General features: G+C 37.3%; 1 protein-coding gene, 1 long non-coding RNA gene and 1 other non-coding gene across 3 annotated transcripts; 1 reads left to right on the forward strand and 2 right to left on the reverse strand.

Moving 5' to 3' along the window:
- Positions 1-293: 293 nt before the first annotated feature.
- On the reverse strand, positions 294-4,219 carry LOC135613663 (uncharacterized). The gene is made up of 3 exons (XR_010487350.1): positions 3,974-4,219; positions 2,229-2,347; positions 294-470 (listed from the first exon to the last, which is right to left on the reverse strand). It is a non-coding gene; the product is annotated as an uncharacterized LOC135613663 (long non-coding RNA).
- Positions 4,220-7,981: 3,762 nt separating this feature from the next.
- LOC135615556 (uncharacterized) lies at positions 7,982-15,504 on the forward strand. The gene is made up of 9 exons (XM_065114207.1): positions 7,982-8,211; positions 8,990-9,789; positions 10,052-11,436; positions 11,698-11,989; positions 12,101-12,322; positions 13,449-13,622; positions 13,885-14,079; positions 14,196-14,309; positions 14,983-15,504. The coding sequence occupies exons 2-9, from the start codon at positions 9,067-9,069 to the stop codon at positions 15,295-15,297; spliced, it is 3,420 nt and encodes a 1,139-aa protein (XP_064970279.1). The 5' UTR covers positions 7,982-8,211; positions 8,990-9,066; the 3' UTR covers positions 15,298-15,504.
- LOC135616029 (U6atac minor spliceosomal RNA) lies at positions 12,675-12,799 on the reverse strand. The gene has a single exon (XR_010488258.1). It is a non-coding gene; the product is annotated as a U6atac minor spliceosomal RNA (small nuclear RNA).
- Positions 15,505-15,600: the final 96 nt, after the last annotated feature.

Here is a 15,600-nt window from a genome sequence, read left to right on the forward strand (position 1 = left end):
GCAAGTCTGAAACATGATCCAATCTGACCTAGGTCCCTCCATGATATCATGTGGAGAGGGAGTCATTTGTAAATGGGAGGGTTGGGGAAAAATCAAACAGATAGCCTTAAAAGTCCAAGTTGCAAATATATAACGCAAGCAAGAAGGGAGTTTCTCAACATGGCAGAGAACTGATTTACTGTATGACCTCATCATGTTATATTGTGCTAAACTCTCACATAAAAGTTGCAGGAATATGAGCACACAAATAGTCAGACAAAAGCAGAAACCATAGAGAATTATGCCATCCACCATGAGAAATTCCAAATTTTCCTTACAATGAAAAATTTATAATACAAGAGACAAAAACATCAATGAACAGGTATAAAGAAATATCATACAGGTTCAGTTTGTCGGTGGAAGGCTTCAAGCCTTGACTTGAGCATTTCAACTGTGTCATCCTTCCTTTGGATCAAGGGTTCTCCTGACACCTTCAGAGAGCAAATAACATTAAATGTATAAGATGACTTATGACACTAGGACATAAAATACAAGGTTCCCAAGACCTGGCATATCTGATTACAAGAAACTTCGCTAGCATCAAATGCTGGAGTAAGTTGCATAGGCAATGAATGTAACAGCAAGTACATGACAGTCAAAGAGCTCAAAAATGACTCTGCTATTAGGGTAGACTGAATCAACCCAAATAACTGTCAGTGCCATGTCAGTTCTCATAGAACTGATGAGTTGCTTAGGTATGAGACAAAGACAAAATACAAGGTTCCAGAAATCTGAGGACAAGAAACTTAGTTAGCATCAAATGCTGGACTAAGTTAAAGAATGTAACAGCAAATACATGACAGTCAAAATAAGCTTAGTAAGGTCTCTGCTATTTAGGTAGACTGGATCACCACCAGAAACTGCATAGGTCATGTCAGCTCTCATAAATATGACAAGTTGGACCCATACTTGTCAGTGTGATACATCAGGCACATGAGTAATGATATCGCACCTCGAAAACTTATCAGGGGAGATTCAGTCCACCGAAATAGCAATTACACCTCAGAAGACATACTAACTTGTGCAATTTACAAAGTAGTACTATGAACCATAGACAAGCGTAAGAATTTTTGCTTGCAACAGTCAGTAATTAGAACATACAAACCTTCTGATTGTGTACATTTGTAGTATTTATTTCCTGACAGTCAACGGTACCTTCTACCACCAATACGAACTCAATACTGCAGGTATTCCTTACACACTGCATACATGCACATTTCTCCACATATACATAAATACCTCTATGCATGTATATAGATGCATATAAACGTACATGTATATGTGACAAAAATCTGATAAGATTAACCATTAATCTTAATACTACATGGTACATAGACTATGAGTAGAAATCTTTAGCCCAACAGGAAACAAATGTTTTACTACTGATTCCTGGATTTACGCAAACACTATAGCTTCCCACCTGTCTCTGCCTATGTCCCCAGGTTAGCCTAGGACAGTTCTTAGGTAAAAGTAACCTTTATATGCACTGGTTAAATCAGGTGAGTCAATTTTAGTTAATAGCACAAAGAGAGGAAGAACAAGAATTGATGGAACTATACCAGAAACAAGAAAAAGATATTTGATGGCTATTAGAGTGAACAGAGATATTCCCCGTCGCAAAGCTCAATGACAGACTTCAGACCTTAAAGCTTCTTATTGATGTTGTTTTGTTTATATAAGACATCTGAACACTGAAATGTTCCTTCTTTATATAGACAAAAGTGTGTGCTTCCAAATTACCCAAGATATAGTAATAAAGGCAGGAAAAAGTGCCCATAATCTGAATCAAAAATCTCAAAGATTTTCATTAAAAGCTAAAAATATAAAAGTTACAATTCGATGTTTTCAGAATACCTCATGGAGTGAAACGATAAAGGGAAAAAATTATTTCTCGAATTCAGCTGTACATTAACCATTGTGTGTGCTAACCATCACATGAGTATCCAGAAATAGCAAATGAAATCTGCCTCTATAGTTAAATTTGAAATAATGTTCTCAAATATAAAAGTGAAAAACATTTGTTGGCTCACAGAATGGAAAATTTTCAAGTAATGTTAATAACATAAAACACCAACAATATCTACATGGGTACTGTTGTTCACAGTGTCCACGTTGGTAGAGCATGTCAGAAAGCATCTTGGTTACAGAATGCTTAACTAGAAATTTTGTATTTTTTATGTCTTACTCACATCATCAATTCCAGGACCTTTGAAGGAGCAAATTTGGTGTGATAAGTCCTGCCATCATCAATTGCAAAATTGAGCACTTTATCAACTTTGACACCTTGTTTTGCCAGCATCTCATCGAGCTGCATGAAGAAGTTAAGAAATTGTAACAATGCTCCTGAGCCACAACAAAGAAATACTTAAACATCAGATAAAGCTCTCTTGTGCCTATCAATGTGAAGAGTTAACTTAGAATTAGGGTGAAAAGAAACAAGATTTTAAACTTTTCAGCTTGGACAACCGTCCTTGGGAATCCATCCAGAATGATACCCTTTTGGCATGATAGTTTTTTCATTGCCTCATCAATTATTCCAACAACCAAGTCATCATAAACCAACTTCCCTAGAAAATTTACAGCCAAAACAAGTAGTTGATCTTTAGAAGGTAGCCTTGCCATTTGTTCTCATTCCTTTTATCCTAGTTCATCAAGTGTTGTTGCCTGGATGTTATTGACTGGGAGTCGGCATGGCTTGGTCTTGACCCAAAGGCACGAGGCTATTCAAGTAACCCACGTGGTAGTCTCGCAAGGCTATTGATGTGGCGCCGAGGTGGTTCCGAGATGGCCTTCGGAGGGACTCCGAGTGTCCAAGGTGTCTCGAGGTGGGCCCCGGTCTCTTCGGGAGATCTTGCACAACGTTTAGTGTCAGAGGGATGTTTATACTCCTCTGACGCTCAAGTTAGTTTTATGGTATTGTGTGGGTATAAAAGATTTTCTCTGAGAGAGCTCCCACTCCTAGGCAAGCATCGAGGCCGACTTTTATACCTGGGCGGCCAAGGGGACCATCTGTAACCGTCGCAACACCCTCCCCTTGGCATTTTGTCCACGTGGACGACAGACCCAAATGGTCCCCTGCGGCCTATCATCCACAAAGGCCGATTGAGGCAGAGCAGATCCGATCGGCCACCCGGGGACCACTGTCCCCGACGGTCGACAGGATCGGCCCGAACAACCTCCCGTGGACTGTTATCGACGGGGGCCGACAGGCCATTACCTCTCCCATGTTGCTGCCGAGTAGGGAGGTGACTCAACCTTTACCTTCCACGTCGGTGCCTTGGTGGTGGCCAACTGTCAGGCTGGTTTAGTCGCCAAGATATTACCTATCATCAAGCAATACCTTAACCAATGCCTATTTAATTTTAATTCCAAGAGGGGTTTTGGCTGCAACAGCAGCTCGCAACATATCACCAGTTGCCAAATGACACAAGCAATATTCATCCTTTATAATACGTGACCGAGTGCCCTTCCCAGACCTCGGTGGCCCTGACAAGACTTAGAAGTTCATCACCGTTTTCTTGTCTTCTGTTTGAGGAAACCAAAAGTTTATTTCTTGTAATGTACGGTCTCAAAAGTGTGCTTCCTTATGATCATCGTATTCACGTCACCAATTTCAAGAACTTACCCTAATTATCTCGCACAAGATTCAAAATATTGATGCTACGTGACATCAATGTAAGAACCAGATTCAAATTGCCGAGACAATGTGTCGAGAAATAATTTTCCGAAGCCGCTTTTCTTGAATACGCAACATTAGACAGCAAATTACCGAAACAATAGGCGCATCAAACCCTAACTACCAGCAAAATACTTGACTAAACAATCTTTCATCCTACATTGCAACCAACAGGAACGATGCTAAATTCTGACGCCAAAAGGAAAGGAACTGCATAATGGAGAAATCCAACGAGCGATTGCCGGAGAGATGTAGAACCTATGAGAATGAGGCGCTTGTCAGGCTTGGAGGCGCACTTCATGCGGTGGAGGACCTCCGTCATGAGATCCAAGCGCTTGTCAGGCTTGGAGGCGCACTTCATGCGCTTGTCCTCGAGATCCACTTGGCCGCCGCTCCCGATCTTCTTTCCTCCACCAATCTCCTCCGACGAAGCGCAGAGGTTCGCAGAATCGATCGAACTCGACGCCGCAGAGATCAGTTCGAGGACACACTCGTGGCGGTTTAGGGACGGACGCAGAGCAAGCGCTTCAGAATCTCGACACGTCATACTTTGCAGATGACGTAAGGGATGCTTCGATGCCTTTACGCTTGCGGGACCCGCTGTCGTCCCAATGCCTTTAGTGTTGATTGTGCAATTTATTTTAAGAGGGGTTTTTTTTTCTATTTTTATTTTTGAACGATTTTACTGAAAAACCTTCTTTTTTATTTTTCCAAAAGTACCCCTATTTTTTATTTTTTCCAAACTATACTCATATTTTAAATAATACTAAAAATATCTCTCACTAGTCTCAATGTTTTTTTCCTTTTAATTTTGGGGACATCTTATGGATTGGTCCATAAGGTGCATTGGCCCAAGTGGATAAACTATTATAGTGTTTTTATTTTACTTATCTATAGTATTTTATTAAAATACTAGAAACACTATAAAGATATTAAAAAATACTATAAGTGACATAATATTATGATCATTTCATTTTGCTCATCTATAGTGCTTTTTATTAAGATATTAAAAATACTCTTTAGTTGTTATTGTTTATAGATCGTTACGGTATCATATTTTTATGCTTGTAGTTAATTTGGTTGAGACTAAGAGTTCATTTGGATCTAAGTACATCTTATGGTATTTTTATTTTGATGACTAAAGCACTAGATCATTATGATATTAAATTTTTAGACGTAAATTTAGTTTGATTGAGGTTATGAGTCAATTTATATTTTTATTATGATGTCTAAAATCATATAATAAGTCACAACATTTCAACATTCATTTGGTTCAAAATTTATTAGAAAAATATATTGATGGTGAAGGATATTTTTAACATTATTCAAAATAGAAAACATCATTTGAGAAAATAAAAAATATATGAAATCTTTTCGAGGGAAAAAAAAAAAGAAGGGACTTTCTCAGGAAAATCATCCTTTATTTTTATCACATAATGATCTAATCTTATTGCTTATTGAATTGATTTAAGAGGAAAAAAAAATGAAAAAGTGGACTGATCACTTAATTTGTTAATCCCTTAAATGATAAAAACAATAGCTTTCTATGATAGCAAGCCAAAAGGAAAGGCTTTTTTTTTTCCTATAATTTTCTCTAAAAAATAAACTTCTATCATGCAGAATTAGTTGATCAATTTGTCGGTAGATGAGTCTACTATACTAAGGTTATAAACTCTCAACCATTAGTAAGTGGATATAATATATTAATTTTGATATCGATATTCATATGCAAATAAGAATTTATTGATCAAATATTCCATTTCTGTCTCCAAAAGAGAATTACTCTAATTTTAATAATGGGATTGGAGTTGGTGGGTTGATTAGGATGACAAAGACTAAGGAGTTGGAGTGAGAATTAGAGAAAGGGAAGAAAATAAGGTTTTGAATAGGAGTTAATTTTATATTGTGATTCAAGTTTAATCTGAGATAGAGACAACTCACTTGTCTCTCACCACCACCAACCATGCATTACTTGTATGGAATGCTGAAAGAGTCAGGTTTGTTGATTAAAGTCAATATCTAATGCACATTTGATTAGAAATTTTGTCCCTAAGTTGTATGAATCATTGAATGTGTGATACTAAATTAATATTATGTTTGAAACTTGGATCCGAAGAACAACTTCCTTGATTTGGCCATTCATATTTGTATTCCTACATCCATCTTTTTAACACCACTATCATTATATCTTGTTACCACACCCACAATAATGTTTTGCTCTATTAATGAGACCAGGTTCATACCAACAAGGCAAACTATCATCTCTCTCTCTCTCTCTCTCTCTCTCTCTCTCTCTCTATGTGTGTGTATATATATATATATATATATATATAGAGAGAGAGAGAGAGAGAGAGAGAGATTTATAAGCCTTCAAAAAATTAAAAGAGATCAAATATCAAATAATTGACTAAAGTAATAAAAAGTATAATTAGTAGCAGTTAAAACTGGCATCTATCATCTAAATTTGTAGAGAAATATATAGATGTATACATAGGAGTTAGAGATTAAGGATAAAAATATATTATGAATAATCTGTGGTCTCATCCTCTAACTTCTATCACAAATTATGATTTCTACAAGGATAACCATTTATTGGGTAAAAAATTTAGGGTTGTTGATCATCACATTACTCATAATCCATAATCTAATTCTTATAACAAAGGAGAGATGTTGATGATTCATGGCACTGATCTTATTGGAAACAAAAATGGGAGAAACAATACTTGTTTCCAGCTCATCACATCAAAGTAAGTACATCATGGAGGGCATCACTAAAGCAAATGCTTTAGTTTGTCTGGAAATAATGATGCTTGGCATAGAGGACCCACAAATAATAATAATAATAATAATAATAATAATAATAATAATAATAATAAATATATGTGTATAATAAAAATATATTCATAAATGAATCTAATAAATTTTATCTAATGGGACATCCATATTTTATACATCATAGGCCTATCAATGTTTAAAATATTGAAATTTATAGTATTTTTGTAATGAGTTATCAGCAATACCAAAAATATTATAACTAGAGTAAAAAAAAGAAGAAAAAATATATTATTCTGCTTACATCCATCCACAGAGGATATGGAAGTGCCACCAGCCCCTTGAAGACACTAACATTTCATCTGCCTCATGTTGTGCTTGTTGTTGCTCACCTCATGGTGTTATTTGCATGACCATTTGTTTATTTTGTTGCTTAGAACATTACAGTGATGTACAACCCAATGAGAAGACAAAGGCATGGTCCTGTGGTGATCATTGAAGAGGGGCCATCAATTAACATAGCCAATGGAGAAATGGTGAGGCACCATCATTGGGTTAGGCTCAGGACAATGAACACTCACCTCTCACCATCTACCTTGAAAGGTCCATCATAATGATTCTAAAATAATGTTACACCTGCAATTACCTTATCAACTAATTTTATCTCTTTCAGTGTTAGAGTAAACTCTCCATTTATGTTTACAAAAGATAAAAAAAATTAAAACCCAAATGGTGGGTTTTATTACTCAGTGGATCTCATCTCTCTACGATCGATTATATGTTCACATATATAATTTTTAATGTAATAATTAAGATATAATTTTTAAAATTATTAAAAAAATTTATCAAATTAACTACTTTGAAAATATAATAAATATTTTCGATGAAAGATCAATCATAAATACTCGATAATATCATGATATATTTATGGAAAAATAACATTCGCTTGATAGAAAGTCAAAGGTATCGAGTAACTTAATTGATACATAAAATTTTAAGATCAAATCTTAAGGACAAATAATTTTATGAGCAATACTAACTAAATTAAAAAAAAATATTCCATAAATAAATTCAATTAATTAGAAATATTTGTGGTGACAACAAAATGGACCACCAGCCACAATAGACAGCCGACACCGTGGACTCCTTCCAACGAAACCCACCAACCCAATCACCAGCAGCAGCACGTCGTTACCCCTCCGTCACCCGTTCTCCGATTGGCCGAATGCCGACGGGCCCACGGGGTGGCTCGGTGGTTGTTAAGGTACGTCTTTTGGACGGACGAGAGGCTCCTCTCGCGGAACTCCACCGTGGAGTGGGCCCGCCGGTCTTTTCCACTTGCGCATGGCGGAAGTTTGAACCGTCCGATGGGGATCGGACGGGTGTAGTGGTATCGGGTCGTCTCTTTCGGCTGATCTCTCTCCCACTCATGCCGTCGGCGAATACTTCCAGAGCACAAACGCATCCCCCTCTCTCTCACCATGACCTCAGATGGAATGCGCTCTGACTAAATTAATATCCTATTCCTGCAAAGGCAGCTTCTTTTATTGAAAAATCTATTCTTCTTCTTCTTGGCTCGTCTCTTTCTTTACTCTTGGAGGGCGGCCTTTGCTCGCCATTGTGCTCTGACCACCGACCTATTGGCGGAGGAGATATCTCGGAGGGAATGCTGAGAGTTGGCGGCGATCCGCAGCTATCGTAGACGATTTAAGTCCCTGTGCGAGGTGACCTTTCCTCTCTTTCCATGTAGGATTTTTTGGGGCCTTGGGTTGCTGAAAGATCTGATCTTTTTTGGTCTCTCCATTGCGTTTCTTGTGATTGGCTAGAGAATCTCCAGCTTGCGCTTTTTTGCTGGCCTCTAAATCACAGTGCTAGATGACCTTTACTCTCTCTGTTGTTTCAATAGGATATGTTTTGGTAGAAACTTAATATTTCTTTGGTTTTCGTAAACAATTGTTTGAATGAGATTGGATCCTTTGGATTTCTTTTAGAGCTTTTGTCGCATTTTGTGAATTCTCGGTTTTCTTTTACCTCAAAATTTGTTCTTTTATCTCTCTAAGTTGTCTTCTCCTCTCCTCATTGATTTGGTGTGTAAGCTGTGAAGAGTTGAATTGGATCGGCAACGAAGTAAGAGGTTTAGTCGTTACAGTTACACAAAAAAGATGGATTTCTTCTTTCTTTCTTCCTTTCTTTCTCTCTTTTCTCCTTTACTCATTTTTGTGGAGTTAGAACCATTTGGATGTGGGATAGTTCAAAACACTGCTCTTTTGCGGGTAAATTGGACACATTCTTGTGATCTCTTCATTTTGTGGCTGTGTGAACTAAAATGAGGTTTTCTTTGTGTTAACTTGGTCAATAATTGATGCCTTGTGTGAATGAGTTCTTAATCTATTGTTTAATTGGATCTATCACGATCTACTGAATCGGCTAAGTAGGACTGTTTCTTTTAATTCTTGAGTTTCTAACATCGTATAACTTCTCCTTTCAATGTTGATATCTCAGAGGACAATTCTTGATCTGCATTTCCGGTGGCATTTGCCGAATACACCCTCCCACCATCAAAATCCAGTCTTGCAGCCATGGTGCTGGGCCTGCGGTCGAAGCACAAGAAAGGCGCTTCGGTTCACGTAGATTACATCATCCACATACTAGAAATAAAGCCATGGCCACCATCCCAATCCCTGAAATCCCTGCGTTCCGTGGTCCTGCACTGGGAGAACGGGGACCGTAGTTCTGGGTCCACGAGCATTGTTACTCCTAACCTTGGATCAAGTGCGACAGAAGGCAGGATTGAATTTAACGAATCATTCAAGCTTGATGTCACATTATTGAAGGATGGCTCAAGTAAAGTCAATGACAAGGGTGCATTTCAGAAGAACTTGCTTGAATTCAACTTGTATGAACCCAGGAGGGATAAATCAAAGGGGCAGCATTTGGGAAGTGCTCTGATAGACTTGGCAGATCATGGTGTCATTAAAGATACTATGAATGCTGGCATTCTGGTGAGCAGCAAGAGGAGCTTCAGGAACACAGCACAGCCGGTGCTCTATGTTAGGATCCAACCCCTCAATAATGGCAGCATTAGTTCCTCATCCAGAGAGACTCTCTCAAAAGAGGCGTCATTAGATGGAAAGGAGTCAGTATCGGACTTGATGAATGAGGAGTATGCCGAGGAAGCTGAAATTGCATCCTTCACTGATGATGATGTGTCTTCACCTTCATCCCTTGCTAACTCATCATCTGCTCTGGAGGCAAATGCAGATTTCTCAGTTCACAATGGTCCTGATGTAGAAGACTACGAGGTACTTAATAAATGTCCTATGAACATGTACACTAGGAGATGGCTTTGGCAAATTAGTCACTGGTTCCTGATTGCTCTGGAAAATACAATTTGTGCCCCCATCAGTTTTTTTCTCAATGTATTTCATGCATGTCATTGCAATTTACATATTTGACAAAACATAATTTTTGATATGGTTTGAATATTGATGTTTGTATTTCAGCCTTGAAATTTCAGTTAAATATTTGGATGAGAAATTATGTACCTATGTGTTGGTTTTACAGAATGTGCACCAGAAAGTGAAGGAGGATGAAGAGGTGCATGACAATGATTCCAAATTACTTTTGACATCTGAGCCTGCAAAGGTAGATGATGATGATTCCAACTTACTTTTGGCACCTGAGCCTGCAAAAGTCGAGTCACAAGTGACAGAAGTTTCCTGTGCAACGAATGTTGTCATCGATCAAAATGTGACTTTGCCTGATTCTTTGTTGGTAGGCTCATCTAATAATAACAAAATCTTAGAAGATTGTGATGGATCTGAATCCAGGTCTTCTCAAGAAAGTTCAATGCTCACCATGGAGAAGTCAGAAGCCCTGAGCATGGTGTCTTCATCTTTCACTCATATTATAAGTCCAGAGGGAGCAACTGGATTTCACACTGTAAAAGAGGCTGCAGATGAGAACCTTTTGATGCAAGAAATCCAAGAAAAGTCGATAGATTGCAAGAGCACGGAAAACATTGTAGATGTCCTTGTACAGAATGAAGATAATAGTGTAATCACAAACATAGTTGAGCCTTCAGATTTTGCTTTTCAGATGAACAAGTCAGACATCTCTGAAGCCAAGCAAAATTTTGATCAGGAAGGAAAATCAGAAGAGAGTAGAAATGAATCAGAGGAAGCTGATCATGGTGCACGTTACATGTCTGCAGAGACCGAAACTGAACCGTCAGTGGAAGCAAATGAAGTTGAAAGTCATCTTACTGAAAATGAAAATATAACTAGTGCCCTTGAGAATACTTCTATTGCTACAGCTGAAAGTGCTGAACATATTTCAGTCATTCAGCAGCATAGTATTTTGCAAAATACTGGCACCATATCCACTGACTTGGCTATATCTAGCCGGAGATCTTTTGGTGAGAAACATAGCAACACTTATACCAGTGAAAGACTGAAGACTATGAAACTTTCAGTGCGGTCACCTCCACGATTGATGGGAAGTATTGCTTATGGTGCCAGTGACCAGTATAAAGAAGATGTTAAGGAAATTGACATCCAAGAAGATGCATGTAATAATGGCACAAACTCTAGCACAGATGATGGAAGGGATGACAATGAAAGCACTAGCTCAGGTTCAAGTAAAGTGAAACATGTTTCTAGAGTTAATGGAAGGGGCTTTTCCAATAACAAAGTCCATGAATTGGAGTTCAGAGTAAAGTTACTTGAAGCCGAGCTGAGAGAAGCAGCTGCCATAGAGATAGGCCTTTACTCCATAGTAGCAGAGCATGGGAGTTCAGCACATAAGGTCCATACTCCTGCTCGACGGCTTTCTAGGTTGTATAATCATGCTTCAAGACAATGGTCAACCAAAAGGAGGGCAAGTGCAGCTAGAAGTATTGCATCAGGACTAGCTTTGGTTGCAAAAGCCTGTGGAAATGATGTAGCAAGGCATGTAGAATATTCCTTTTTGTTTAACAGAAGCAATTATCACTAGAAAATCAAACTGCAAAGTATAAAATAAATAATTTAATATCTAAATTCTGGAAAAATACTACCATAGAGACACTTAATTTCTGGCTTTCTTTTGTTTGTTCAATTATTCTATTGTTATTAGACATGCTGATTTTTGGATTTACCAAATTATGCCTTACATGTTAATTACTTGACTACATCATATATTAATAATTTTTTTATTTCTGGTCAAAACAGGTTGACTTTTTGGTTATCAAACACAATTGTGTTGAGAGCCATTGTGACTGAAACCAGTAAGCATCCAGATATTCCAAAATCTGCTAGTATTCGCTCCACAAACAATGGTTCTGTAAAGTTACCACAGAGCAAATCTTCTCCATTGAAATGGGAATCTATTTCTCACAAGAATGAGAAGTTTTATTTCTCTGAAGAGTTTGGCGATTGGGATGATCCAGATACGCTGATATCTGCACTGGAAAGGATTGAAAATTGGATATTCTCTCGAACTGTTGAGTCCGTCTGGTGGCAGGTACACACTTATTGGCTATGAACACACGAGCCTTATAAGATATATATGTTGTAAATTCCTGGACTTAGAATCTCTTTTTGGGCCTCTGACATATATTTCCTTTTGTTTCAGACGTTAACTCCATGCATGCAGTCTGGCTATGAAGGCAGTGATCAACAGTTGGGTTCATACTCACAAAAAAGCTATGGAAGGACACCAAGCATGGGTGATCAACAACAAGGAAATTTGTCTGTAGAAATTTGGAACAGGGCTTTTAGGGATGCCTCTGAGAGGCTTTGCCCCCTTAGGAGTGAAGGACATGAGTGTGGGTGCTTACATATGTTAGCTAGATTGGTAAGTACAACAAATATTATAGTTACTGGCTACGCTTATCTAAGTGGTTGTATTGAGACATTTCTTTGGCATAGCTCACTAAAACCAAATTCATTGTTGGTGGCTAGCTATTATACAATGACCAAACAAGTTTAGAAGGTATATCCCATCTTAACAAAAATTTGATCTTGTCTATCTGAGCATTTAGTAGCTTATCCTGACTATAAATTTCAACCACAATTCAGGGTATGATAAGAGTGCCAATGCGCTCTACAATAGCTTAGATATACTACTACATGCATGATCATTTATAATATCTCTTTGGATCAAATTCTTAAGCTTCGTGTGTGGACAACAACATCCTGGGGTGGCAACAAGAAATTGCGTAAGTTCCAAACAAAGCAGGAAGCTTGAACCTTTTGTTTTAACAATAAAGCCCAAGGTTGTTCCAACCCCTTGTCAGGGGATATGCCAATCATCTTTCCTTTCCATGAACATTTTTTTATTTTTCTTTTTTGTTAACAGAGAACAGAGCCATGGGAGAAAAATCTTATCTTGCAAAGCTAAAATAGCGAATGAGATTTTATTGAAAAGATTTTAGACTATTTAAGTAGATATTTTAAACAGTACAGAGTCCATCTGGAAATAATTTTCTTTTTGTGATTTTGTCTTAAATTCAATATAATCTGGCGAATTTGGTGTTGATTCACTTTACTTTAACGGCAGGTGCATATTATTGGTCTCTATTTCATATGTACTGATGTGGGGAAAACATGGTGATACAGTGGCATGAAGTGTTGGTTATTCTGATCTTTCTGAAGTACAATATGTTTAGTGGTGCTTATGTGTGTTTAATCCATATTCTGGTCATTATGTGCAATATGAATGGAGCAATAAGGTTATTATATACAGTCTCCACAGAAGTACCAATTGGAGGTTGTGTTGATACAGGAGTAATTGCCCTAACAAGATAGTGGATTCATCTGACTAGTGTTTTCTCCTATTTTTGTTTTAGTTTTCTTGTGTTCTAGTCCTCGGACATGAAATTGCTTAAAATAAACAAAGTAGTCACTTTAATAATCAAAGGAACTTTTACAATTGAATCATCATTATCTAGCTATTTAAGTGTTGTTATGGTCCTTACCAGGTGATGGAACAATGTGTAGCACGACTTGATGTGGCTATGTTTAATGCTATCTTGCGTGAATCAGATGATGAAATTCCAACAGACCCAGTGTCAGACCCAATTGGTGACTCCAAGGTTCTTCCTATTCCTACTAGTGAATTTAGCTTTGGTGCTGGAGCTCAGCTGAAAAATGGCGTAAGTAACATCACGGCTTTATTATATATCTGCGTATTCTGCTCATATAGAGAATTGACTTATTTTCAAAGTATTGTGCAAACAATTATAAGGCAATTAAACTTTATATTCAATCCTGTCAAAGATTTTTTTCGCTTTTTTCTTTTTGTATTTTCTCATTTGTGATTGGTGATATTCTAGAACTTTGGCTCGGTATCTTCTATATCACTTCTCTGAAAATCTAGTTTGAGCTTGATCTTGGTTCTTTTCTTTCTGTGAATAGATTGGTAACTGGTCTAGATGGCTGACTGACCTGTTTGGCATGGATGTGGATGACTTTGATACCGAAGAGAATGATCAAGATGATGACAAGATTCCTATCTCAGTGTCCTTTAAATCCTTCCATCTCCTGAATGCACTAAGTGATCTTCTCATGCTTCCAAAGGATTTGCTTTTGGAAAAGTCTATCAGAAAAGAGGTTTGTATACAAATTAGGACCGTCATCTATATTTCTAGAAATTTTGACTTTACCATATATTATATACTTTAATTGAATAATGTGTCCTATTTTGTGTTTGTTGTTGCTTTGTGAAGGTATGTCCGACATTTAGTGCATCAATGATCAAGCATATACTTAGCAGATTCCTACCAGATGAATTTTGTCCAGATCCAATTCCAGATGCTGTCCTACAAGCTCTAGAATCTGAGGTTAGTACTAAAGAACTTTGCCATACTCCAATCATGCCTATCTAAATAAACATTGCAGCCAGTTAAAAAAAAAGCCCAATGCACAAGGCAATGCAGAGTTTGTCGAGGGTCAATGGATGCAGTTTTATCATGTAAACAGAGGGATAAATCACTTTGGTCACTTAAATGGCAAAGGGAGAAACCTTACTATGACACCAAAGTTTATTATCATTACTGCAAGTTAGTTGATGATCATCATTGTTGTGATTTAGACCTTTATTTACTAGGGATAAACATCAATGAATGATGAGCATAATAAGTTTCCATACATTGTTGCTCATACTTGACCCTTGATTTGCAAAATCCCGTCTGGCTTGTGAGTTGCTCATCAGATAGTTTAAAATGCATACTTATTTTATGCTTTATGATTTCTGGAAATCCTTTCATTCTGATAAAGAACAATTAGCTTTTTCTTGCATGGCGTTCTGTTAAAATCACCACGTCAATACTATTTAAAGCTATTAGTTAATAAATATTGAATTAAACATTGCTGGATTCAAAGAAGAAAATTTAGTTAGTCTATGTACACACTGCATCTCTTTAGGACTATATGTAATGCAGGCTTATTTTATATGTTCTTGATATCTTATGACTGGCTCTGAGAATTTTTGTTCTTATTTGCAAATATCATTAGGAACCTTTTGAGAGCAGCCAAGAAGAAATAAGAAATATCCCATGCGATGCATCTCCAGTCATTTACTCTCCACCATCAGTTACTTCAATAAAGAACATCGTTGGAGAAGTACGAAGCACATCTTTTCTGAGGAGGATTGGATCATCTGTGCTACGGAAATGCCACACGAGCGACGACGAACTTGAAGAACTGGATTCACCCCTTGCCACCATCATCACCGACAATTTCTCTTCTCCGAAGATCGAGACCAAACATGCCAGTTCCAGCTTTATCAGGTACCAGTTGCTCCGAGAGGTTTGGAGAGACGATGATTAGTCTCTTCTTTTTCTTCTTACATCATTTTTTCTTTTTCTTTTTTTGCTTCTTGTATGTAAAATTCAAGCGAATAATCTTCTCTTGTGTATATTGTGCTTTGTGTCAACTTGAGTTGCAGAGAAATGCATGCTTTGTTTAGATTTGGCATAGAACTGCTATGTTGCTCTCAGAATTGGACAGATTCAAATGTATCCTTATTTGCTGTTATGTAGAAGCAGAGTTTTATATTTAGGTAAAAATAATAATATAAATTTTGGATACAACACCCTAATTGATATTATAAAAAAAATTATTTCTAAGCTA

This window comes from Musa acuminata, chromosome BXJ2-6, assembly GCF_036884655.1.
Source record: "Musa acuminata AAA Group cultivar baxijiao chromosome BXJ2-6, Cavendish_Baxijiao_AAA, whole genome shotgun sequence".
Lineage (NCBI taxonomy): Eukaryota > Viridiplantae > Streptophyta > Magnoliopsida > Zingiberales > Musaceae > Musa > Musa acuminata.

What these genes read in the sequence shown, in the direction of transcription:
- LOC135615556 (XM_065114207.1), top strand. Translation starts at nt 9,067, where the DNA reads ATGGTGCTGGGCCTGCGGTCGAAGCACAAGAAAGGCGCTTCGGTTCAC. An exon ending in TGTGGAAATGATGTAGCAAG is followed by an intron (nt 11,437 to 11,697) that starts GCATGTAGAATA and finishes TGGTCAAAACAG; the next exon opens with GTTGACTTTTTGGTTATCAA. An exon ending in AAAAGTCTATCAGAAAAGAG is followed by an intron (nt 14,080 to 14,195) that starts GTTTGTATACAA and finishes TGCTTTGTGAAG; the next exon opens with GTATGTCCGACATTTAGTGC.